The sequence below is a fragment of the Aquarana catesbeiana genome, linkage group LG05 (assembly GCF_042186555.1).
Source record: "Aquarana catesbeiana isolate 2022-GZ linkage group LG05, ASM4218655v1, whole genome shotgun sequence".
Lineage (NCBI taxonomy): Eukaryota > Metazoa > Chordata > Amphibia > Anura > Ranidae > Aquarana > Aquarana catesbeiana.
In genome coordinates, this window is record NC_133328.1 from 453,627,745 (window position 1) to 453,655,019 (window position 27,275).

General features: G+C 42.5%; 1 protein-coding gene across 3 annotated transcripts in view; it reads left to right on the top strand.

Annotated features, from left to right (window-relative positions):
* Window positions 1–27,275, top strand: part of PTPN2 (protein tyrosine phosphatase non-receptor type 2) — a 123,603-nt gene that overhangs the window by 58,191 nt on the left and 38,137 nt on the right. For all 3 annotated transcript variants that reach the window (XM_073631297.1, XM_073631298.1, XM_073631296.1), the window contains exon 3: window positions 21,263–21,363. In XM_073631297.1, coding sequence (XP_073487398.1) covers window positions 21,263–21,363 — 101 coding nt within the window. The remainder of the gene's footprint in view (window positions 1–21,262; window positions 21,364–27,275) is intronic.

Consider the following 27,275-nt stretch of genomic DNA (forward strand, 5'->3'; position numbering starts at 1 on the left):
AGCGCGGACTTAATTTGCCGGGAGGGTGTCCCTGGGCGTCCTCCCGTGCTTGAGCGGCCTGCGCGGTGCTCTCTGTGAGCAGCGAGTTTATAAGACTCGCCTGATCACAGATCATAGTAAGGGGTCGATCCCGACCTCTTACCACGTGAACAGCTGTCAGCCAATGACAGCTGATCATGTGATGTAAACAGAGCTGGTAATCTGCTATTTTTCCTCCCTACGCTGATAGCGCGAGGAGGAAAAAAAAGCCGATCACCGGAAGCTGCGAGAGGGATATCGGTCCCGATCTTGGAGGTACCCACCAGCTCCACCTACCAGTGCCCACAGTGCCACCTATAAATTAATCAGTGCGTCATTACCAGTGCTGCCTATCAATACTACCTACCAGTGCCACCCATCAGGGCCCATCAGTGTCTCCTTTTCTGTGCCCATCAGTGCAGCCTCATCAGCGAATATCAATGGAGAAAAATTACCCGTTTGCAAAATTTAATAACATACTATGAAATGTGTTTTTGTCTTTTTTTTTTTTTTTTTTTTTTTTTTGTTTGTTTTAGCAAAAAATAAAAACCCAAGTGGTGATTAAATACCCCCAAAAGAAAGCTCTATTTGTGTGAAAAAATGATAAAAATTTCATTTGAGTACAGTGTAGCATGACCGTGCAATTGTCATTCAAAGTGTGACAGCGCTGAAAGCTGAAAATGGGTCTGGGCAGGAGGGGGGTTTAAGTGCCCAGTAAGCAAGAGGTTAACTGCATGTCTGTTAAAGACTATGTTCTAATGCCCCGTACACACGGTCGGATTTTCCGATGGAAAATGTCCGATCGGAGCGTGTTGTCGGAAATTCCGACCGTGTGTGGGCTCCATCGGACATTTTCCATCGGATTTTCCGACACACAAAGTTGGAGAGCAGGAGATAAAATTTTCCGACAACAAAATCCGTTGTCGGAAATTCCTATCGTGTGTACACAAATTCGACAGACAAAGTGCCACGCATGCTCAGAATAAATAAAGAGATGAAAGCTATTGGCCACTGCCCCGTTTATAGTCCCGACGTACGTGTTTTACGTCACCGCGTATAGAACGATCGGATTTTCCGACAACTTTGTGTGACCGTGTGTATGCAAGACAAGTTTGAGCCAACATCCGTCGGAAAAAATCCTAGGATTTTGTTGTCGGAATGTCCGAACAAAGTCCGACCGTGTGTACGGGGCATAAGAGGGGCATCTCTGAATAGAGGATACCCCTATGCTAAAAGCTAGGAAGTCTACTTCTCGCAAGAAATCCAAATCTTTTATGATCCCTAGGAGCACCATAAAATCTATCATAACCAAATGGAAAGAACATGGCACAAAAGCAAACCTGGCAAGAGATGGCCGCACACCAAAACTCATGGACTGGGCAAGAAGGGCATTAATCGGAGAGGCAGCACAGAGACCTACGGTAACCCTGGAGGGGCTGCGGAGTTCCACAGCAGAGACTGGAGTATCTGTACATAGTACAACAATAAGCTGTACGCTCCATAGAGTTTGGCTTTATGGCAGAGTGGCCAGAAGAAAGCCATTACTTTCAGCAAAAAACAAAATGGCATGTTTTGAGTTTGTGAAAAGGCATGTGGGAGACTCCCAAAATGTATGGAGGAACGTGCTCTGGTCTGATGAGACTAAAATTGAACTTTTTGGCCATCAAAGAAAATGCTATATCTGGCGCAAACCCAACACATCACATCACCCAAAGAACACCATCCCCACAGTGAAACATGGTGGTGGCAGCATCATGCTGTGGGGATGTTTTTCAGCAGTCGGGACTGTGAAACTGATCAGGTTTGAGGGAAAGATGGATCGTGCTAAATACAGGGATATTCTTGAGCAAAACCTGTACCACTCTGTGTGTGATTTGAGGCTAGGATGGAGGTCCACCTTCCAGCAGGACAATGACCCCAAACACTGCTAAAGCAACACTTGAGTGGTTTAAGGGAAACATGTAAATGTGTTGGAATGGCCTAGTCAAAGCCCAGACCTCAATTCAATAGAAAATCTGTGGTCAGAATTAGATTGCTGATGTGGGGCGTGACCGGAGGTGATGGGTGGTGAGGAGTGAGAGCGTGTGTGCATCCCGCTCCATGTGTACTATGCCGCTGGTATAATCCGCTGCAGCCCCCGGTGCCTCTCCTGTCTCTTCCAGTTGTGGAGCCTGCATACCCCGCCCTCTCTGCGGGCACCTACCGGAGGTAGCGCGGGGTATCAGTGGACACACCTGTCTTGTGTCTCAGAGGGCGCTCGTAGTCTGTCTGCTGCAGTGTAACCTCGCGAGATCTCACGAGATCACGGAATGCGAGGAGGGACGGCCGCTGTAGGAACGATCGCCGGGAGACAGCAGTGGAGGTCTCTGTGAGCTCACCTTGTAACGTTCTGGAAGCCGTGAAGAGGAGCGGAAGAAACTACTGTCTCTGCAGAGGGGTCTAAGGACATGCTCCGGACATCTGAGTGCCGCTAAAGGAGTGAGTAAAGCATACCCAGAACTAGCAGACCAGCAGAACGGAGGTACTGTCTTCCTTATGTCTTAGTTCTCTCCTTGCAACAAACGGATGCTAGTGGGAGGCTTACCAGGGGGATGTGAATCTTGGAGGACTTTAAGCCTATGTGTGTGCCTGTGAAGAGGCCACTATACAGCACTTGGGAAACACTGCTTTTTGCACGCTTGACTGTGATAACTTCTTGTTTAAAGAAAGCATGGGTAATCTATAGGCACATGGAAGGTGGCTTTGGCATGGGCATCCCACCTGTATTGATGCTTTTCTCGTTTTTTTTTTTTTTTTCTTTACTTCATTGCTGCAATAACCAAAGCATTAGTAATAACGGACGCTAATTAGTGGGGTTGTGCATATGCTCTCTGCTTGATAGTTAAAGATCGCGCTTGCTACAGCATAGAAAATAACCCTCAGAGCAGACAGGCACCATGTCGACAAGGAGGAAGGGTGAAGAACACACTAGCCAGGAGAGTGTGGGAATTCAATCCTTATGCTCGGCTAAAGAAAAAGAGAAGGATAAAGGGGCTCAGTCTACCGTGGCAGGTGTAAGGGCGGCGGCTGTGGCAGCGACCGCCAAGCTAGAGAGAATGGTCCATACGGCGGAACAGACCCCAAACAAAGGGGGACAGCAAGCGCAAACAAAATCAGTAACGGACAGAAAGAGCCAGGGGCTCCCGAGCATGCCTATAGGTGCCTCTGGTACAAAGAACCTTACTAGTAAAGGGTCGGGAGAGACCGGAAAAGAAACCGAGGCCCCTGCCACTCTAACACCTCCAGCAGAAAGAGAACCATCTTTGAAAGACATTCTCTTGGCAATCAATACATGCAAACTCTCTCTGGGTGAATTAGGAGACCAAATGAAGGAGATCAAAGAGGAGTTAGTCCTGGTGCAACATGAGCTCAAGAAAACAGCAGAGAGAGTAACGGAAGCGGAAAAAAGAATAAGTCTGATAGAAGATGATTTGTACCCTATGAAACAAGAGGTCAAAGTTTGGAAAGAGAGAATAGATAATCTTGCGGGAAAATTTGATGAAATAGAAAATAGATTCCGTAGGGACAATGTGAGGGTGGTGGGATTACCTGAAAGGAGCGAAGGCCTAGATCCGATAGTATTCTTAGAGGGCTGGCTGATTGAAACCTTTGGAAGAGAGACGTTTTCTCAGCAGCTCTCAATTGAAAGAGCGCATAGAGTCCCTTTTAGGCCCCCCCCTCAAGGAAGACCCCCAAGACCGTTGTTAGTGAAATTCTTAAATTATAAGGATAAAGTAAGGCTACTCCGAAAGGCTAGAGAGATGGGGAAAGTCTTACATTGTGGTACTAGGATATCAATATATCCTGATTTCTCCCCTGATCTACAGAAACGCAGAGCTGAATTTCTAGGAGTTAAACGTAGCCTCCAAGAGTTTGATGTCACATATGCTCTTTTGTATCCCGCCAGGCTTCGGATAAACGCACTGGGAGGAAGTCAGATTTTTGATTCTCCTGCCAGTGCGTTAGCATGGTTGGAAGATAAGAAGGATCAATTACCAATGAAATAATATACAAAGGGCAGTAGCGACGGTTAGAGTCTTGGGTTTAATATGGCAAGGTGTCCTACAAGTATTATTAGTATTAACTGTATTTCTCTCCTTGAAGTTTCTATGGTTTAGTATTTTTTTTTTTTTTATCCTGTTCTCTTTGATAATCATGTCTCAGAATAATCAATGACACTGAATATTGGTTCATGGAATGTCCGTGGGCTAGGTACCCCTGCCAAAAGGGCTGCTGTCCTTGATATGCTAGGTATTTTTAAAGTGGGTATTGCCTGCTTGCAGGAGACACACTTGACTAAAAACACTAAATCTCAAATAAGGAATAAGCATTTTCAGTACCAATACCATGCGGTACATACCTCATACTCCAGAGGTGTGTCGGTGCTGATTGGTGGAGGGGTAATGTTTACCTGCAAACAGTGTGATATAGATGGGGAGGGACGTTATATTTTTTTACATTGTATAATAGAAAATCAGGAATGTATACTAGCAAATATTTACACCCCCCCCCCCTTTTTAAACTAGAAGTTCTGTATTGTTTACTGGAGTTTGTAGTAGATAAACCTAGTATACCAGTTATTGTAGCTGGGGACTTCAATGCCGTTATTAATAAAAAAAATAGGTTTCCCCCAGGTAATCAGGGATGGTGGCTACAAGAAAAGCGTATGGGCCAATTCCTTGAAGAAGCTGGTTTGTTGGACCTCTGGAGAATACGAAACCCGGTGGCACAGCAATTTTCATGCTACTCGGGTTCTTATTCTACACTTTCAAGAATTGACCTTATATTGGGCAATGATTTAGCCTCTCAAATAATTAAAGATATAGCTTATCAACCTAGGGGTGTGTCGGATCACTCACTGTTGACAGCCACGATAAATATAAGGAATAACAAATCATGTGGGTTGTGGAAGATGAACCCAATATGGTTTGAAATAATAGAAGGCCAGAATGAGATTGCAGGCAAGTTGAAAGAATTTATAGAGCTTAATACGGATACAACAACAAGAGGGGTGATGTGGGATGCATTAAAGACGTATCTGAGGGGTTTACTTATCCAGCAGGTTTCAAGAACAAAAAAAACATCGTTAGAATGGGAGGTTAAGATCAGGGCGGAGTTAGCTGCTGCTGAAAGGGAGTATGTGAAAGAGCCATCTTCTGATTCACGAAGTATATGGGAGAACAAGCAACAAACGCAAACATATAAAGATGTAAAGGTCGGGAAATCGGAAAACAAAAGACTGTTCCCAACTTTTTCCCCTTCCCCATACGATATTTGTTTTTGGAAGATGCTGGCCTATATTGGTAGGTCCAGTGCCTCCCCTTCCACGATCCCCGCTATTAGAACCATGGGTGGAGAGATTTCATCTTTGACGGACGAGATAAGCAATACCTTCAAGAAATACTATGAAGAATTGTACAAATCTCGCGGGGTCGTGAGAGGGGAGGAAATGGACAGTTTTTTTTAAGAACATTGAGCTGCCCTCCCTCACAGATACTGACAGGGAGGTTTTGGAGGGCCCGATAACAATAGAGGAAATCAGAACGGCAGTAACGGAAATGGCAAATCAGAAGTCCCCTGGTCCTGATGGCTTCCCTGCTGAAACATATAAAAAATACGGGGAAGTACTACTCCCAGAGCTTCTTAATGTATTCGACTGGGCAAACAAAGAGGGGAAACTACCCATTTCAATGTTTGAAGCAACGATTATTATGTTGCATAAAGAAGGGAAAGACCCCTTAGAACCTGGGTCTTATAGACCTATTTCTTTGCTATGTTCAGATGCTAAGATCCTTGCAAAGATTCTTGCTACTAGACTTAAAAAAATAATTCCAAAATTGGTTCATCCGGACCAAACAGGTTTTATTCCCCAAAGATCAACTAGTAGGAATATCAGGAGGCTCTTTTTAAACCTGCAAATTCCAATAGAAAATGCGGGATCAAGGGCTGTTATGATGCTAGATGTGGTAAAGGCATTTGATAGCCTGGAATGGGGGTTTATGTGGCGTGTCTTGAAGGAGTTTGGCTTCGGCCCCTCTTTTAGAAAGTGGGTTAAAATCTTATACAATGACCCCAGTGCTAAAGTTAAAGTTAATAATGCTCTCTCGGACGGGTTCCGACTTGAAAGAGGCACAAGACAGGGGTGCCCTTTGTCACCTCTGATCTTTGCCTTGGCCATGGAACCGGTGGCCGCTGCAGTGAGACAAAGTCAGCTTATGGAAGGGTTCCGGAGAAGGGCTAGAGAATAGAGGATCGCATTATATGCGGACGATGTCCTCATATTTTTGGGGGATACGGAGCGCTCACTTAAGCAGGTGATAGACATCTTCATGAGATTTGGAAGGTTATCTGGTCTCACCATAATTTGGGAAAAATCAGTGCTATTACCAATAGACCCAATTAGGAAAAATACTTATTTGGATAGTTTTCAAATAGAAATAGTTGAGATAGTAAAATACCTAGGTATTTATATAACAAAGGACCCAGGTAATTATATAAATAACAACTTGGTACCCTTGCTGTCTAAATTTAAAAATAAAATTAATATATGGAGGGGGCTCCCATTATCTGTTGCTGAACGATGCAATCTGATCAAAATGCTGTGGTTGCCCCAGTTGTTGTTCTTATTGCATAATTCACCAATATGGATTCATAAGAAATGGTTTAAAAAAATGTACACAATGTTAAGAGATCTTATATGGAAAGGGGGACAGTCTAGGATAAGCCTACAAACCTTACAATTATCAACCCGAGAAGGGGGTATGGCGGTCCCACACCCCGATATTATTTTTTAGCTGCCCAGTTACAGCACATAGGGTCAGGTGATAATAATGAGGGAATACTGACCGCAGGAGCGCCACATGAAACATTAGTGGAGGTGCTGGAGGCAAATTCCTTTGCCTTTAGACCCCCTACGGTTAAATTAATAACAAAAGTTTGGAAATCCATTAAAACTCTGGAAGGTATGGGAGGAATAGCTAAGTATGCCCCCTCTGGGATAATAAGAACTTACAAGAATTAATATCAATGGGGAAAATAAAGACTTGGGAAACAAAGGGAATAGTCAAATTGGCTCAATTGTATAATGGTAGCACCCTTAAAACATTCTCCTCATTAAAGGAGGAATTCGATATCCCGAACCACTCGTACTACAACTATCTATAAATTAGGCACGCCCTAAAGGCTCAATTAGGGGAACAGGGCCCGAGGTGGAGCCACTCTCCCATTCTTCACAGAATAAGTAGCTCGGAAGGACCTAGTGGTTCCATAGCAGAAACTTACCCACATATATGTAGAGGTAGTATGGAGGGACCAGAAAAGCTCAAGTGCAGAAGTAAGTGGGAAAGGGACTTGGGCAATATATCAGATGAACAGTGGAAAAAGATACTGGTGGGAGGACATCAGGTCTCGGTCTCACCCGCGCAGAAGCTCTCATACTTAATGCTCCTACATAGGACCTACTACACAGCAAAAAGATTATTTGAATTTGGGCGGAGGGTGGATGCCAACTGCCCAAGATGCCAGAACACTGGGGACCTGATCCATATGATATGGAAATGCCCAAAACTATTCCGGTACTGGTCGGAAATACTAGAATCTATAAATAAGATCTTTAAATTAGGACTGAAAATGGATCCGAAGCTGTGTGTTTTGGGAGTCGGGGAGTGCCTAGGCAGAGGCAATAGTATAAACAAAGCAGTGGTGAGATGCCTTTTTCAGGCAAGGAAATTAATAGCTCAGAGATGGCAGGCGGAGAGACCCCCTTCAAAGGATGACTGGATTAGAACAGTGACCGAAACGGTATGGAAAGAAAAGGTAGTATATGTAAGGAGGAAAAACCTAAAGGAGTTCAAAAAAATCTGGAATCCATGGTTAGAAGAATTGGGCTATCCTATGTAAGGTGTGTGTAGGAAGGAGATGTTGTAGAGTTATGCAGGGTGCCAAGAAAGTCACGAAGGTGCATTAGTAGGATCTATGAGTTGGGGGGGGGGGGGGGGGGAGATAGGCCCACAGTGGTGGGGTGGGAGGGTTGGAAAAGGGGAAAAATTGGCGAGTAATTTTCTAGGGTATTTTATATTTGGTGTGTAAAGCATATGGTGTATGTAAGGTTTACTGTTTACGGTAATTATTGTATTTTATTGTGTAATGAATAAAGATTATTTAAATAAAAAAAAAAGAATTAGATTGCTGTTCACAAGCGCAAACCATCCAACTTGAAGGAGCAGTTTTGCAAGAAGGAATGGGCAAAAATCCCAGTGGTAAGATGTGGCAAGCTCATAGAGACTTATCCAAAGCGACTTGGAGCTGTGATGGCTGCAAAAGGCGGCACATTGACTTTTTATTTTTATTTTGTCCTATTTGTTTTCTTAACAATATAAAAAAAAAAAAAAAATCTTAAAAGTTGTGGGCATGTTCTGTAAATCAAATGATGCAAATCCTCAAACCATCCATGTTCTAGGTTGTGAAGCAACAAAACACGAAAAATGCCAAGGGGGCTGAATACTTTTGCAAGGCACTGTATGTGAAAGTTATATTTTGGTGTGAGGCTTTCGCCCCAGGAAATACTCTTTGGGCCAAATCCTTACCTTCTTACAGCTCATTCTGGACCAGCATTTGGCACTCTGCATCAAGGATCAAGTCTCTGTCCTTTTTTAAAGTGTTACTAAACCCACAACTGTAAAATCTGTCTATGCGCAGAATAGCATGCTTGTTATACTCCCTGTGGAACTCCCAGTTCAATACAGGGCATTTATACATCCTTCCTGCCCAGAAGAATTTTTAGCTTTCAGCGCTCACACACTTTGAATGGCAATTACTCAGTCATGCTACACTGTACCCAAACAACATTTTTATCATTTTCTTCTCACAGAGCTTTCTTTTGGTGGTATTTAATCACCGCTGGGGTGTTTTTCGCTTATATTGCAAAAAAAAAAAAAAAAGTTTTTTTTTCTTTTTGTTTCTATTGTAAAGTTTTGCAAATTAAGTCATGTTTCTTCATAAATTTGTGCCAAAATGTATACTGCTACATATCTTTAGTAAAAATAACCCAAATTAGTGTATATTATTTGGTCTCTGTGAAAGTTAGTCTACAAGCTATGGTGCAAATCATTGAAAATTGATCACACCTGATGTACTGAAGGCCTATCCAATTTCTTGAGACCCTAACAAGCCAGGAAAGTACAAGTACCCCCCAAATGACCCCTCTTTGGAAAGTAGACATTCCAAGCTATTTAGTAAGAGGCATGGTGAGTTTTTTGAAGTTGTAATTTTTTCCCACAGTTCTTGGGAAAAATAAGACTTTGTGTGTTTAAAAAAAAAAAAAAAAAAAATTGTCCTAAGTTATTTCTCTCACACAGCACATGTATACTTGCAATGACACCCCAAAATACATTCTGCTACTCCTGAGTATAGCGATGCCACATGTGTGAGACTTTTACACAGCCTGGCCACATACAGAGGTCCAACATCCAAGTAGCACCTCCAGGCGTTCTACAAGCTTAAATTGCACATATCATTTGATGACAACCTATCACGCTTTTGAAGGTCTTGGAGCACCAAGTCAATGGAAACTCCCACAAAATGACACCATTTTAGAAAGCTAACACACCAATGTATAATCTATGAGGCATAATGAGTCTTTTGAACGGTTCTTTTTTTTGTTTTGTTTTTTTTCAAGGTGTCATCGTGGATGATGGACATGATGTACACCTCGTTCCTATCCCTACACTTCACAGCCAACACTTCCTCATTCCTCAAGCTTGTCGATTCACCCCTTTTGTAGCCTTGTGGTGACTAGACTCTTTGGGAAGCCCTTTCTGTTTTTCCTTGCTGTACCGCAGGCCAAAGTATTCTTCAGGTATAGGTGGCAGAAAAAGGCCAAATTAGTATAATAATTGTCCACATAAATGTGATACCCCTTTTTCAAGAGTGGAAATGCCAACTCCCATACAATTTTTCCGCTTATTCCCATGTACGGTGGACACTCGGGGGGTTGGAGCTGGGAGTCTTTGCCTTCGTACACGTGGAATGAGTGCACATATCCAGTGGAGCTTTCACAGAGTTTGTTGAGCTTCAATCCGTACCTCGCCCTCTTACTGGGGATATACTGCTTGATTCCCAGCCGGCCTGTGAAATGGACCAGGGATTCATCCACAGAGATGTTCTTGTCAGGGATATAAAGTTTGGCAAACCTCTTGGAGGTGGCGGCGGCACTGTGAGGAGTTATTGAAATGCAGGAATTGCATTATAATTTCATATTGGGACCTGAACATGACAGATGAAAAAATGTGGTGGATAGGGTTGGTAGACCAATATGCATGCACTTTTTTTTTTCTTTTTTTTTTGTAAGCCCCATGTTGAGCGTTAGGCTCCTCCACTGTTAGGGGTCTCCATTCAGAAGGGCAGGCATAGTTTGAGCTGGGGTTGTTTTCAATGAATTGTTGGACAAAAAGATTGGTTTGGTCCACTATGCCTTGAACTAATTCTTCAGGGAAAAATAAATTAAATCAATTTTGGAAAAACCTTCAGTGTTGATCTGCACACCTGGCTGTGCTATGAAAGGGGGATCGTGGCTGACCCTGTGCTAGAAGGCAGCCACAATGGGTTTGCCAAGGCTTCCAAAAGCTGGGTTTGGGCCCTAATTCTTTGGCGTGCAATTCCCGCACTTGCCTCCTGGGGTCTAGCAGCGCTTGTACTGGGCCTCACCTCCTGGGGTCTAGCGCCGTTGGCATTTGCAGATTGGCTATTGGGGTGTCTGGCACTGCTGGTAGCTGCCTAGTGTTTTTCTTTTTGGACGGACTACTTCCTCTGATTCGGATACTGATGTGCTGCCTTCGACGGGCTCATATTCCGAACCAGAATCTGAATCAGAACTGTAACTGGGCGGTGAGAGTTCCCCGTTGCTCTCATTGGTCAGACTTAGTATTTGATATGCCTCTTCTGGAGTCTATACCTTTCTGGACATAGTGGCTGTATGACGGGTGACACTGATGGGCTAAGCATTGGGGACTAATGGGCTGAGCGCCGGGGACTATTGGGCTGCACTAGTAATTGGCTGCAGACAGGTACTCCTGATGGGCTCACGGGACAGGTACTCTGACTGGATGGATGACGGGTGCTGATGACAGGTACTCTGAGCTTAAACAGGTACTGATGATAGGTCCTCTTTATTCAGGGGTGGCAATCTGGGCACAGTAATAGCACTGTAAACTGTAACTCACTGTTAACTGCGTAACATCCGTTACACTCGGGTTTGTTGACATTTGTGACTGGCAGTAATTGGACACAGCTGGTCACGTGGTAAAGAGACAATTTTATTGGCTCTTTACCCTGATCGGGGCTGGACTTTGTCCGAGGGAAAAGCCTCAACCCTGAACGCCGCTCTGCATAGTGACCGGCTGTGATTGGTTACAGCCGGTCACACTGTTTCCCCACGCTCCGCCGGATGCTCATTACCCCGATCGGGGAAGGGTTGTGTCCTGAAGGACACGTTGAATCTCCGGGGGCCCGTAGTAGCGGCGGGAAGCCGAGAACGTCATATGACGCCCGCCCAGGATGGGAGATCCCATCTGCAGACGTCATATGACTATGGCTGTGTAATGAAGTGGCTAAGGAGTTAATCCTCTGCATTGTGTAGAAAGGCTCTTTGATCCTGTATGCACAGATCCTCCCCCTCCTGTAGGGTCTCTCTCTTGGCAATGCCAGATAAGACACAGTAAGGGCTGTACTGCTGCACATGCTCAGTTTGGTCTCTATTGTTGGAGAGAACATTTCCATGTTGATCAGAGCTAGCCAGGTGATATGATATTGACATCACACATTTGGGCATGTATACAGATCCTAAATGACAGCCCAAGTCCCTCCCTTCTCCTCCATGCCCAGTAACTGAAAAAGGAACACACTGGGTGGGATGTCACATCTTGATTGATGGATGATCCGCCTCCCATAACGGCATGAGGACACAGGCTATAGTGTCATCGTGCTGTTATGGTAACAATTTTCATTTTACTGGGTTTAGTAACACTTTTAAGCTTTTGTTCCAAACACTGCTAGCTTCCCATTCTTTGATCAAGGCTTTTATGCAGGGTGTCTCCAATGTGTTTCCTCCATGTGACTGTGGAATCTGAATTTGGTTCCCTCTGCCCTTTAAACCTGTTGGGATGTTTTTCCTTTCCACTCTCGCTTGCATGGTTATGATCCCTGTTGCCATCACCTCAGCAAGGTGAGTATCTGAGCTGGTGGCCTTATGTAAAGAACCCTTTTTAGTTTTGCAAAATGACAAAGTAGTGTTGAGGCCCACATCTTCCTTCTTACCCAAAATAGTTTTGTCCTTTCATCTCCACTAGGACCTAATTTTTGCATCTCTGTCTGGCCCCAGCTCTATTTCATCAGGTGATCCCCCACTATTATTACCTGGATGTTCTGACTGTGAGAGTTTATCTCTCAGCCACTGATTTTTCAGAAAGATGCTCTTTGTCATTCCTAATGTTCCCAGGAAGGGTGAATCAGCTTCTTGTTACGTTAAGGCTGCTGCCTGGTCTTCTTCTGTTCTCTAGGTTTTAACAGGTGGTTGTTCAAGTCTCATCTCATGCAAGCTTCATTCAATTGATGAGAGAGAAAATATAATATAATTTTTGTACTTGCAATAAAATCCTTTTTTGGCATCCTTTGAGGGATGTAAGTCCCACGCCTCAGTGGTTATGATCTTGCTCTTGGTACTGCTTTGTTTGGGAGGGGGGGATGACTTCAAATAGTCCTTATCTCTATAGGTTATGTAGGGAGCCTAGTTTGCATTCTTAGGCTCCCTACATGAAACCTTGGGCTCCTCTGTGCCCATTTTAAATTTTTATAACTTGTATACTCGTTATCCTGCACTGGCCTATGGTGTGTGTGTGTGTGTGTGTGTGTGTTCTTTTGTTTTTTTTGCCAATGTCCGTTCCTTTTGTAAGCAGCAGTATCCGACCGTTTTCCTTTGTCCTTCAGTGGACTCCAACAAAAGTGAAAATGTAGGGGAGTAGAGAAATCCTGTTCTCTTTGAGTGCAGTTTTTACAGAAATTCTTTGAAGTGTTTGTAAAGTCTTTTGTTTTTTCTAAATCACCTGCTATAATTACCTGCTCTTTTGCAGTGGATTTGCATGGAGCAGCTCTGATACTTCTTTTTGGGTCCCTCTTCTGATCTCCTGGCCCCTCCCTTCCTTCTGTTGTGTGCCCCCACAGCAAGCAGCTTGCTATGGGGGCACCCAGGCCGTGGCCTGCCCACCCCCCTCACTCCTGATTGGCTAGCTAACATTTATTGACAGCAGTGGCAGCCAATGGTACTAATGCTGTGTCTTAGCCAATCAGGAGGGAAAGTCTTGGATGGCCGATACACTTGTGGAGATCGTTGGACAGAGATGGGGCTCAGGTAAGTATTAGGGAGGCCGAGGGGGGCTGCTGCAGAAGGCTTTTTATCCTAATGTATAGAATGCAGTAAGATTAAAAAAAATCTTCTGGCTTTACAACCCCTTTAAGAGTAAAGATAGATACTTTTTTGACAATCTGTTTTAAGTTTTTTGGCTTCTGTAATATGCCCTGCTTTCAGTAAAAAGAATAACTGTATGCTTGAAAGATTTGTCTTGGAAATCCTTTGGGTCCTGTCCTAGAATTATTTGTTTAGCAAGTCAATTTTATTTATCAAGAGATGGTTTTATATGGAGCTTACTGTAAACCCATTGAAAATAGCTGATGAGTGAATCATAAGTGTCTCTGTGATATTCCAGTAAGAAATGAATCTGTGTGCGTTGTAAGTCAATAAACAATTTGGCCAATGCGAATGCAGGAATAATCGTACTGCCACAATTCCGTGTGTGTGTTTTAATGTTCTATACTCCTTTCTTTGTGTTTGATTTATCATTAATGATCTGGTGGTTTCCAGTCTGTAGTAGTTCAAAGACTTTTGTTACCTAGGGAAGGTCAACGTAAACTTTTTTTATTTTTAAATATCCTTAAAAGGTAACTCCACTTTCATGAGGGAAAAATATATAGCATATACAATTGCGACGCACGACATATTTTATAAATGTGTTTTAAAAATTACCTTTCCTTTTCAATCTGCAGCCGCTGTAATTTTCTGTAAATGCAATGCAAAATTGCTACCTGAAGGTGTTCTGTACACAGAATGTGTACTTTTCTTTGCCGTTCCTTCAAATAGTCCTCATCACTACAGGTTATGTATGGAGCCTAGTTTGCATCCTTATGCCTCGTATACACGGTCGGATTTTCCGACGGAAAATGTTAGATGGGAGCCTTTTGTTGGAAATTCCGCTTGTATCCTCCATCGGACAGTTTCCATCGGAATTTCCTTCGCACAAAATTTGAGATCTGGTTTTCAAATTTTCCGACAACAAAATCCGTTGTCGGAAATTCCACTTTCTTGACGTTCGGAATTTCCGACCAACGTTGTGTGACCGTGTGTATGCAAGACAAGTTTGAGCCAACATCCGTCGGGAAGAAAAACATGGATTTTGTTGTCGGAATGTCCGATCGTGTGTACGAGGCCTTAGGCATGAAGCTTTGGGATACTCTGGGCCCATTTTCTACTTCTATAACTTGTATACAATGCAGTTAAAAAGTTGCGTAAACTACATACGGAAACTTCAAACTTTGGTTTGGTCACAGAAGTTTTGATTACCTTTTGTGCATAAGTGTTGAGGAATGAAAGTTATTTACAGTGGTTCTAAAGGCATGAGGTTTTTTACTTTAACCACTTGCCGACCGGGCCATAGTCGAAAGACGGCTGCAGCGCGGTCGGCTAGTTCTGGGTGGACGTCCGTGGGACGTCCTCCCAGAATACTGCTCTCGCGCGCCCCCTGGGGCGCACACCCGAGAACTTCCGTGACCGCCGGGTCCATAGGACCCGGCGCATCACAGATCACGGTAAACGGCCGCTAATCGCGGCCGTTTACCATGTGATCGCTCCGTCAAATGACGGAGCGATCACATGTCAACAGACCGGCGTCATGTCATGACGCCGGTTCATCCCTCCCCTCTGTGTACCGATCGGTACAGTGTGAGGGGAGAGGTGGAGGGATCGGATGGCAGCACCGCTGTGGGCTGCATGTGTAGTGCCCACAGCGGTGCTCAGTGACAATTGCTGTCACATCCATCCATCCCTCCATGCTCAGCCATCCCTGCAATACTCTGCATTATACTCTGCATAATACCCTGCATAATACTCTGCATAATACCCTGCATAATACTCTGCATAATACTCTGCATAATACTCTGCATAATACCCTGCAATACTCTGCATAATACCCTGCAATACTCTGCATAATACCCTGCAATACTCTGCATAATACTCTGCATAATAGCCTGCAATACTCTGCATAATACCCTGCAATACTCTGCATAATACTCTGCATAATACTCTGCATAATACTCTGCATAATACTCTGCATAATACTCTGCATAATACTCTGCATAATAGCCTGCATAATACGCTGCATAATACTCTGCAATACTCTGCATAATACCCCGCAATACCCCGCAATACTCTGCATAATACTCTGCATAATACTCTGCATAATACTCTGCATAATACCCTGCAATACTCTGCATAATACCCTGCAATACTCTGCATAATACCCTGCAATACTCTGCATAATACTCTGCATAATACTCTGCATAATAGCCTGCAATACTCTGCATAATACTCTGCATAATACTCTGCATAATAGCCTGCAATACTCTGCATAATACTCTGCATAATAGCCTGCAATACTCTGCATAATACTCTGCATAATAGCCTGCAATACTCTGCATAATACTCTGCATAATAGCCTGCAATACTCTGCATAATACTCTGCATAATAGCCTGCAATACTCTGCATAATACTCTGCATAATACTCTGCATAATAGCCTGCAATACTCTGCATAATAGCCTGCAATACTCTGCATAATAGCCTGCAATACTCTGCATAATACCCTGCAATACTCTGCATAATACCCCGCACTACTCTGCAATATACCCGGCACTACTCTGCAATATACCCGGCACTACCCTGCAATATACCCTGCAATACTCTGCAATTTTTAACCAGTTCCCGCCCACAGTCATATGACGTCCTTGACTTTGTGCGGGGATATCTGAATGATGGGTGCAGCTACAGGCATCATTCAGATATCAGCTTTTTCAGCCGGCGATTTCCTACACCATAAGAATGATCATAGCGGCTGTTCCACTGCTTGATCGTTCTTATGGGAGGCGAGAGGGGACGCCCCCCCCTTCCCGCCACCCTCCGGTGCTTCTACCGACTTACCGCTAGATCGAAGCCAAGATCGTTTTTTTTTTTTTTTTTGTTTTTTTTTCAGGCTTCCCAGCCTAGAGGTGAGATGTGGGGTCTTATTGACCCCATATCTCACTGTAAAGAGGACCTGTCATGCCATATTCCTATTACAAGGATGTTTACATTCCTTGTAATAGAAATAAAAGTGATCAAAAATTTTTTTGGGGGGAAAAAAGTGTCAAACTAAAATAAATAAAGTAAAATAAACAATAAAAAAAAAAAAAAAAAATTTTAAAGCGCCCCTGTCCGTGTGCTCACATGCAGAAGCGAACACTTACGTAAGTCCCGCCCACATATGAAAACAGTGTTCAAACCACACATATGAGGTATCACTGCGAACGTTGGAGCGAGAGCAATAATTTTGGCCCTAGACCTCCTCTGTAACTCAAAACATGTAACCAGTAAAAAATTTTAAAGTGTCACCTATGGAGATTTTTAAGTAGCGACGTTTGGCACCATTCCACGAGAGTGTGCAATTTTGAAGGGTGACATGTTAGGTATCTATTTACTCGGCGTAACTTCATCTTTCACATTATGCAAAAACATTGGGCTAACTTTACTGTTTTGCTTTTTTTTAAAGCACAAAACTGTTTTTTTTCCCCAAAAAACGCGTTCGAAAAATTGCTGCGCAAATACCGTGTGAGATAAAAAGTTGCAACAACCGCCATTGTATTCTCTAGGGTCTTTGCTAAAAAATATATATATAATGTTTTGGGGTTCTATGTAATTTTCTAGCAAATAAATGATTATTTTTACATGTAGGAGAGAAATACAAGAATTGGCCTGGGTGCTCCAGAACGCCTGGAGGTGTTCCGTGCATGTTGGGCCTCTGTATGTGGCCACGCTGTGTAAAAGTCTCACACATGTGGTATCGCCATACTCGGGAGTAATAGCAGAATGTGTTTTGGGGTGTAATTTGTTGTATGCATATGCTGTGTGTGAGAAATAACCTTCTAATATGACAATTTTGTGAAAAAAAAAAAAGAAAAAAAAAAAATCTTGATTTTGCAAAGAATTGTGGGAAAAGATGACAATTTCAAAAAAACTCACCATGCATCTTTTCAAATACCTTGGAATGTCTTCTTTCCAAATAGGGGTCATTTGGGGGGTATTTGTACTTTTCTGGCATGTTAGGGTCTCAAGAAATTAGATAGGCCTTCAGTACTTCAGTTGTGATCAATTTTCAGATATTCGCACCATAGCTTTTGGACTTTCTAACATTCACAAAGACCAAATAATATACACCAAGTTGTACTTATTTTTACCAAAGATATGTAGCAGTATAAATTTTGGCCAAAATTTCCAAAGAAAAATTACTAATTTGCTAAATTTTATAACAGAAACAAAAATTCATTTTTTTACCAAATTTTCAGTCTTTTTTCTTTTATAGCGCAAAAAATAAAAAACCCAACGGTGATTAAATACCACCAAAAAAAAGCTCTATTTGTGTGAAAAAAAGGACAAAAAATTCATATGGGTACAGTGTTGTATGACTGAGTAATTGTCATTCAAAGTGTGAGAGCACCGAAAGCTGAAAATTGGTCTGGTTAGGAAGGGGTTTAAGTGCCCAGTGGGCAAGTGGTTAATGCAGTCTTTTACCTTAAAATGGATTTTAACCCTCACATATACCCAGTAAAGTGAATAGCCTCAGATGATACACAGGGATGCAACAAATCTCCCTACCTAAGACCTCTTTTACACTGTGGCCTTTTTCAGGCGCTTTTGGGCTCAAAATAGTGCCTGAAAAACACCTTCCCTGCAGCCCCAGTGTGAGAGCCTGACTGCTTTCACACTGGGGCGGTGCGCTTGCAGGACATTAGAAAAAGTCACATATACCTGCAATGTTTTTTTATCTCTCTTCAAAGCACTATGTCCCGTAGCTGGCTCCTGCTCCTTTCTGTTAGCCTGATAACTTCTGACAAGTTCTCTGTCAACTGACATAAAAACAGCCAGAGTTTTGTATTGGGGAGGATGCTATAAATAGATTAGCAGAGCCCTGAACTATTCAATGAACCATTCTGAAAGTCTCCACCTATGAGGAGAAGGGGTATGTGCCTTTTCTCCAATCAGCTGTTTTGCCTGTATGACCAGGCTTCACTGCAGTCCTGAACAGGAAGAGAAAATCTCCTAACATGATCTGAACTTTCTAAAGCGTGCGTGTGTGTATGTATTTATGTGTAGAATAAATTTGACATATATATATATATATATATATATATATAAGGCAAGGCTCCATGCACACTGGACGTTAAAATAACTAGGGATGCAATGATACCAGTGTTAATTTTGGAAGAAAAATTTGATTTAGTTTTAGTCTTCTGCAATTTGTTTGTCGTATTTAGTCGACTAAATCTCCAGTACATTTTAGTCGACTAAAATCTAGTGGGTGTAATATAAATTGTAATGCATTCGTTAACATTTCTCTACAATTTCCAAACTCATATACTGCTGGAGTGAAAAATCTAATATGTTATTTATTATGGTATTGAACATGAACTATATGAACATGCACTACAGACCAGTGTTAATTTTGAAGTCAAATTTCAATTTAGTTTTAGTCTAAGGCCCCTTTCACACCTATACGACTTGTCCCACGATTTTGTACTGCAAAATCTTATGACCAGTCATTCTCCATGATTTTCAATGACTACCATTCATATTGGCACGACTTTAGGTCGTGCCGACTTCAAAGTAGTCCCTGCACTACTTTGGTCCAACTTCCATACCAGTTGTACTCCCATAGACCTCAATGTTAAACCCTCAAGTAGCATGCAAATCGTACTTGAATAATATAGACACAATTTCTACTTTGTAAGCACAAGCTGAGAATGCTTAATGCCAAAGTCATACAAAGTAGTACTGCTCCCAAATCGCGGGAAAATAGCGACCACAAAATCGCGGTAAAGTCGCGTGACTTTGAAGTCGTATAAGTGTGAAAGGGGCCTTAGTCTTTTGAGAATAGGGAGTTAAGGCTGATTAGCGTAAATTAAGGGGTTAAACAGAGGAACGTTTGTTCATCCCTTTGATCTGCAGATGAAGAAACAGTAATATACAAAAAGAAACAATGTTTCTTTTTATTTTAGTGTTTCAGGACTGATGCAATGTTAATAAACATTGCCGGCTGCTGTGTTTTTTTTTTTTTTTGTTTTTTGTTTTTTTAGACCGCTCCATTTACCGGACTTCAACACTGGGGAGACCCACTGACAGCTCAAAGAACCGAGCCTGAAAGTATCGGTATCAGGTATCGGCGCATTTGCACAAGTACCGATACTTGTGCAAATACTCGGTATCGTTACCGATACTAGTATCGGTACAACCCTTAAAATAACGTTCTAAAAACGCCAGTAGCTTTGCAGTGAGTCAACGTTTTTTTTTTTTAACGTTTTTGCAATAGTGTTTATCTATGTTCTTTAGCATTTTCCGCGTTAGCAGGTTTTTTGTTTTTTTTTAATAGATCAAAAACGTTAAACGCTGGTTAGCCACGTTTTTGAGAGTTTATTGACGTTTATCAGCGTTTATGAGTGTTTGGTGTTTTTTGTAGTCAGAAAAAGATTCCTGAACGTGATTTTATGGCATTCAGAAGACAGCCCATAAACTCCACTGCTGATAAAAGTTCAAAATCATCCATGTGTGCGTGGACACATAAGATAACATGAGTGGAGTTTATGGGCAGTTAAATGGCTTTTTTTTTTTTTTTTTTTATGAGCTCCAGTGTGCATGGAGCCTAAAACTTATGTAGGGAGATTTGTTTCATCCCTGTGTATCAGCTGAGGCTGTTCACTTCACTGGGTATATGTGAGGGTTTACATCCACTTTAAGGTAAAAAAAACTCTCCATAATCAGTTCCCTCCAACCCTCCGCTAAATACTTACTTGAGTTATAGATCATACCACTGCTGTGTCCGAGATAAGCAGCGCTGCTCGCTCTCCTCACAGGCACAGAGACCGCAATAGGATCCATTGGCTCCTGCAGCTGTCAATCAACTCATGTGAGGGGATGGGGCCGAGCTGTACTGTTTGTGTATAGATGCATAAAGCCTGGCCTGGAAACGAGCCTGCATGAGTGCCCCCATATCAAGTGGCTTGATGAGGGGGGGAGAGGTCTGCACCGGTGGGGGTACCCCAGAGGAGGAGGTTTGGGGCTGCTCTGTACAATACCATTGCACAGAGCAGGTAAGTATAACCTGTGTATTAGTTTAATGTAATAAATATATTATACGTACACATACCACTTTAATGTCCATAGCCTGGCCCCATTTCAAGCTTAAAAGACATTAAAGGGCATTCAGGTTTGAGATGACCATTAGTCCTTGGGCTAGACTTTTTGCAAGTGATACACCTAATGTGCCTTCCTGTAGTTATTTTTTTATGTTTTCAGGTTTAGTGCAGGAAATGGGGTCTGGGGCTCGGGTTCACACTTGCGCAATGCAGGATCCAGCGCGATTCCAGTCGCGCTGGTTAATGACACCCCCAGATGGGATTGCAGTGCGAATTGTGAAATGGTGCAGGAATCGGATCGCATAGGAGTGAACACCCATGTGATCCGATTCCAGTACAGACCAAAAAAAGGGTCCTGCGCCATTTTGGTGTGAATGCGATGCAAATTCAGCCATTCAAACTGCATGGTAGAATTTGCATTGCACAGACATTGCATGTGATCTGCACAGCAATGCGTTGCGAATCACATGCGATGTCTGGCATCGCACCAGTGTGAACCCAGCCTAAATGAATAATTGAGCAATGAAAATTGAAGTTAAAGTGCAGCTAAAGCAATCGAGACTATTTATTTAAAATGAAAATTAGTTTCTGTAAGCAGAAGTTTAAATTTTTAAAAAGAGAAGCATTTACTTTACCATCACTACTTCCTCCTCTCCTTACAGATGACCATAGCCGTGTCAAGCTGCAGAATGTGGATAATGATTATATCAATGCCAGTCTTGTGGTTGTTGAAGAAGCTCAAAGAAATTACATTCTAACACAGGTAAGTGCGGCTTGTTTGTTTTGTTTTTTGTTTTTTTTATTAATTTACTTTTTTCTATTTATTTTTTTTTTTAGGGTGCAGGAATCATGGTAGATATTTTGTGAAGATAGTTGGGAATGGTTTTGACTGGTCAGGATGTCACAGCTGACTGACTGTGTTGCACTGTCTGTATTCTCCCCAGCACTCTTTTGCTGCACCCACTTCTAGGGTTACGACTAGGCCAGTAAAAGCTTTTCTTAAACACGTTGATAAAAAAAATGAAAAATACTGGCTGGTAGTTTGACGGGAAGCTTGTTGACTTCATGCTGTCATCTATTTGTGCTACCGCAGATTTTAAAGAGGAGCTTCAATCATTGTAAAAATGATCTCAGCAGCTACAAAAACTGTAGCTGCTGACTTTTAATAAACTGACACTCGCCTGTTCCGGGCTCCAACGGAGTGTTAACCCAAATTCTTTTCTCCCCGTCTTTGGTCCTCTGCGTCAGCATCTTAACTGTGTGGGCATCTGGCTGTTACAGCCTGCGCCATCACAGCGAGGTGCCCACTGTGCATGCACGGGCCGTGCTGCACATTGTGAATGGTGCCGCAGCCTTTATGGTACCTGTCTCATGTCAGACTGCAGGGAGAGGAGAACTTCTGCCCAGAGTGCCTCAGTGTCCCCCCCCCCCCCCCCCCCCCAAAGAAAGTGCCATTTCTGAAAGAGGAGCAAATAATGATAAAAAGAAGGATTTCTATTTAAACTTTCTGAAAGAGGAGGGGCGGAAGAGGCCTTAAAGCAGACCCCTTGCTGGAGCTGGAATTCCACTTTAAGATAAGGTTGTCTCTCTAGAAAATGTACAGCTCTTTTAATGAAATAAATAAATATAGGTTCTCTCACAAAAAGTCAGTTTGTTAAAGCCTTAAAAGCAATAGCCGAAATCCTAGTGAGGGGCAATGCCTTCAGTTTGCAATTTACAGCAGTCCTGTCTGTTTTACCAGAAGTATCAGGTAATAAGGCACAATATAATATCAGAGAAATAACACCGGGTGCATAAAGAAGTATTCAAGTGGACCTCCACCAAAAGTATGCACTCACCAGATAAAAGAATATAGTAGGCATCAATCTGTACTTAGGACAACATCCTCTTCAGTCAATGCCACCAGCTAAATGAGAACTGGTATTCAGAACACCACACTAGGTATAAACAAGCTCACCAGCAAGATTATGGTATTCCCTTGACAACGTGTGTGGCATGAAATGCTTGACTCCATGCCACTGTCTTTATGTGTTTGGAGTGCTGGCTATCACTGTAAGTGCACTTACTGTTTTTTTATTAGTCTTTTAACATTTGTATGGACCTTTTGTAAGCCAATAAATACTATACTATATAAACTTTTCTGGGCTCCTTGCTGGTGAGCTTGTTTTTTACCTAGTGTGGTGTTCTGGATAACGGTTCTCATTTAGCTGGAGGCATTGACTGAAGAGGACAGGTTCCTAAGTATGGATTGAAGCCTACCATATTCTTTTATCTGGTGAGTGCATGTTTTTGCTGGAGGCCCACGTGTGAAAACATCTTTATGCACCTGGTGCTCTCTCTGATATTATATTATGCCTTTATTACCTGCTACTTCTGCTAAGCAGACAGGACTGCTATCAATTGCACACTGAAAGCATTGCTCCTCACTAGGATATTGGCTATTGCTTTTAAGGCCTCATGCACACTGGACGTTTTTACAACTGCTGTTTTTGGCTTCAGGCATTTTTTTCTTTTTTCTGCAGCCAGTAAACTCCTCAGAATTTTCTTATGTGTCCATGCACACATAAGCTGTTATCATATTTTGACAGGGGTGTTTTCTGGCTGGAAAAAAAAACTAGTGGGTTTTAAGAAGAGTTTTTCAGCTGTAAAAACGCTCTTACTCTGAAAAAAGCTTAAAAATGCTGAAAAACGTGGCTATTCTGCGTTTATCAGCGGTTTTGAGCCATAAGCTCTTGTGGGAGTATAGTTTTGCTAAAAACGGCTGAAAAACAGTACCTCAAGAACACTGCAAAACTCATTTTACAGCTTTCTACAGCTAACGCATCTGTTGTTTTTATACTGTCCAGTGTGCATGAGGCCTAAGGCTTTAACAAACTGACTTTGTGACAGAACCTATATTTATTCCTCAAAAGCGCAATCTATTGCGCTCACTATTCCCATTGTTATAAGGTTGCCTCTAAGCTAAGGTTGTTGCCACCCATGGCTGAATATATTCTTATTTTTCAGGAACACATCAGAACCAATCCCATAATAATAAAAAAAAAGTTAATATAAAAGAGGAACTGCAGTCTGCACATAATTTGTAATAAAAACATCTTTTCCATTCTGAAGCTTCCCTCCAACCACTTTGCATATTTTATATATACTGTGATTTGCCAAAGTGTACTTGCCAAATATGCTGCATAAATCTCCCTCCACTGAGTTTGGCTGAAGCTGCTGCCTGTTCACTTCTTGGATTTACACACAGAGGCACGCCTCCAGCTCTGCAGCTCTCAATGGCCCTCTTATGACTCATCCCTCCCCCCTTCCTGGCAAACTGTCACGAGAATTAGAGAGAGAGCTGTGCGTGATGTCATAAGCCTAGGCTTTTTAGCAGACCAGAAACAGGAAGAGGGCTGTATAAGGTATTTACTGGCAGAAAAAAAAATGTTTTACTATCCAAAGTTAAAACAACAAGGGCAGAAGATTTAATAGATGGAAATATGAAAAAAATGACTGAAGTTCCGCTTTAAGTTAGAGTTTTTTGTCTTTACAGGGGACATTTGCTTTCCCACTTTGCCTCACAATCCAGGTTTCTTTTTCCCACTGGGGGAGGGCGTTTCTGTCCAAGTTTTTTTTTTTTTTTTTTTTTTTTCTTCACTTCCTGCATCTTCTCTATTGTCTAATCCTACCCTCCCTGGCTGCCTCAGCGCTGCTGGCACACCACTCTCCCTGCAGCTCTGCATCCTTCCAAAACACACTTCCCAAAGACAACGTCCCTCCAAGCCAGATCAAAACCTCCATAGACACATCTCTTGTTTCATTCTGCTTTCCCTGCCACCCTTTCACCACCCCCTCACACACATCCCTGCCAAAAGTTTAGCAACCTTACCCAGCTCATCTCAGGAATCCTGTCGGCATTTATCATACATCTGCTGGCCACACTTCTCTTCCTGCACACCTCTGCTCCCCACTCCAATCTCCACTACCACAAGAACCTCTCAGCTCAACTCGCTGCTGCTTACTAAGCCATCCCCCTTCCCTACATACACCTCCACCCTGCAAATGCTGATCTCCCAAACTGAGAGACACTCCATGTTGTCTCCCACAGTAGGTTATGGATATGTGTGCAAGACAAAGGCATTCGCACGGAGTGCATCTCCGCTTGGAAGAGCTGTGTGTGGTTTATAGTTTTAGAGGTTTAAGTTCAATATCTAACAAAAAGTCAAAGCCTGGAAAAACTTGCTTTGTCTATACTTGGCAAGAACCCTTTTAAAGGATAATTTTACCTTTTTGAAAAAAATAATAAATACGCTTTTTTTAACTTTTTTGTTTATGCAGGTAGGAAAAAAAAATGTTTTTTGTTTTGTTCCTAAGGAGCCTGCAGAGCATTGTAATCGCAGGTTCCTGCAGACTCCCACCATAGCTGTCTGCTCATAAGGGCAGACTGTTATCTAAGAACAGGAAAATCAATGCACTACGAGAGCACTCACCAGCAACCTCATTGAGAACTACAAGCTGTCAGCCATAATGGCTGACGGTACTTGTAGGCATTCGTTCACAGGAAACTGTAAATAAATGATGCGGCCATGCTATGTTCAAATTGTGATATTGGTGCGGGGAGAAGATCCTCTACCTGCTGTCAGGGAAGGGGAGGAGAGGCTGCAGATGCTGTAAGATGTTGCATCTGTTTTTCGGGTGGAACATGTTCCAAAGATGAACTTCTCCTTTACAAATGAAGATCCTACCTGTCGCCTTACATTTTTTGAAACATGCACTGATCTGGGTCCCTCGTTTCTATTTCAAAAAGATTAACAGGCTGCTTTAGTGTCTTCTTTTGGCTGTCATCTCACCCTCGGATAGCCATCAGGGCTTTACAGGAGCCTGTGGGTCAGGGGGGCTTGGTGCTTCCTGACCTTAAGTATTTGGCTGGGCAAATGGTCTTTTCTAAAAGGCGACTGGTCAGAGATGGTAGTGACGCTGCTACAGAGTTGGTGGGGGTTTTATGAGGGTTTAAAATTCCTCCTTTTGCAGCGAGCCTCAGGCACCCCATTCTACCACTGGATTAGTGAAAACAACTAAGTGCTTAGAGGCAGGCCCACAAACTTTTATCTAGGATGGGGAATGGGGTTTCAGCCGGTTTAGCTTTTGTGGCTAAATCCTCAATATTGTCATTGATTGGCCTTCCCTGATGCCAGTGGCTGTGGGCCACCAAGGAAATAAAGACAATTGGAGATGTTGTGTCCGAAGGTAAATTAATGACGTTTGATCAACTTAGGGGCAAATTTGCACCACTTAATTGGTACTTTTTATAATTATGTCACACTATTTGAGTCGCAATTTGGCTTGCTCATTTTGGTGACTCAGCCCTCACTATTATACTGTAGGTTCAATTAAGCATTGTAGAGAGAAGTGGTTGACTAATGTACTTTATTTACAGGGGGATGATTGGGACAATGTGGGACTACCCATTTTCATCACCATGTGTCTGCAAGTGATCATTTGATCCAACACAGATTTCTACATCGTATGTATTGTAATGTACGTCTGCCAGATTAACAAGTATTTACCAGTCCATTATGGCAGAATACTGGCAATGTACTTTCTCCCCAGCGGATTTCTCTCACATCTTTTTTGGCATTATCCCTTGATCCAACAATATTGGAATAATGTCACCCATGTTATAATGAAGGTCAGGGCTCTTTAAATTACGTTGACCATCCCAGTATGTTTGCTGGGTTTGTTGGAGGGGCTTTGCTGCCACGGTGGCCCATAGAACTTTATTGAGCATACTGCTATTTTACATATGAAAGGTTCAGGTCCCCGCTCCAGATTGTACAGCCATGTCCGGTGGATTCCAGTCAGGGTGCAGCTGGGTGAGAAGTCTGTTTTAAACCACTTACAATGTATGAGAGCAAGAGTAATGAACCACAAACCCCACATCAAGCAATCCCATACATCAAAGAGGTAATAGCAGCCTCAGTCTATCTCTGTCCTGGGCCACATATTACCAATGCGTTTCACCAAGCTCACGGGCCTAGTCATAAACTTCCATGACTAGGCCCTGGGGGTGGGTTGAAATGCGTCAGTGGTGTGTGGTTGGGACAGAGAGACTGAGGTTGCTATTACCTCTTTGATGTACAGGATTGCTTGGTGCGTGGCTCAGGGTTCATTGGTTTGCATGAAAGCAAAAGTAACCATAATAAATTGGAAAAAAAAAACATAGCTCTCACGTTAAAGTTTTTAAAAGGACTGGTGATTGCCACGCTGCCATTCTGTTTTCTAAGAAACGAGCTTTAACCCTGAATCCTAACAATTTCAGGTTGCTATTACATGGATGGGGGATGTATTTTCTTGGAACTAAGAGTGACGCTGGTGTTCTGACTAAGTTTTCATTGTAATTTACACTGGTAAACACTACTGTAATGAAGAGAGGGATTAATATTGCACAAAGAGCAGGGTATTGTTTATGGCAGTTGGATCCTGTGTGACCGGTTTTGCAGTCAATTGGTTCTATTTTTTTTATTTTTTATTTTAATTCTTTTATGTTGTATAATTCAATAAAAGCTCAAAATTTAGATATTGGTTATGTGATGTCACTAGTTGCCATGGAGCCAATAAGCTGAGTGTTGGAAGTCTTTAAATGTAGTAGGATGACAAATGCACTTTATGTCTTCAATTTGTTTGCGTCAAGAA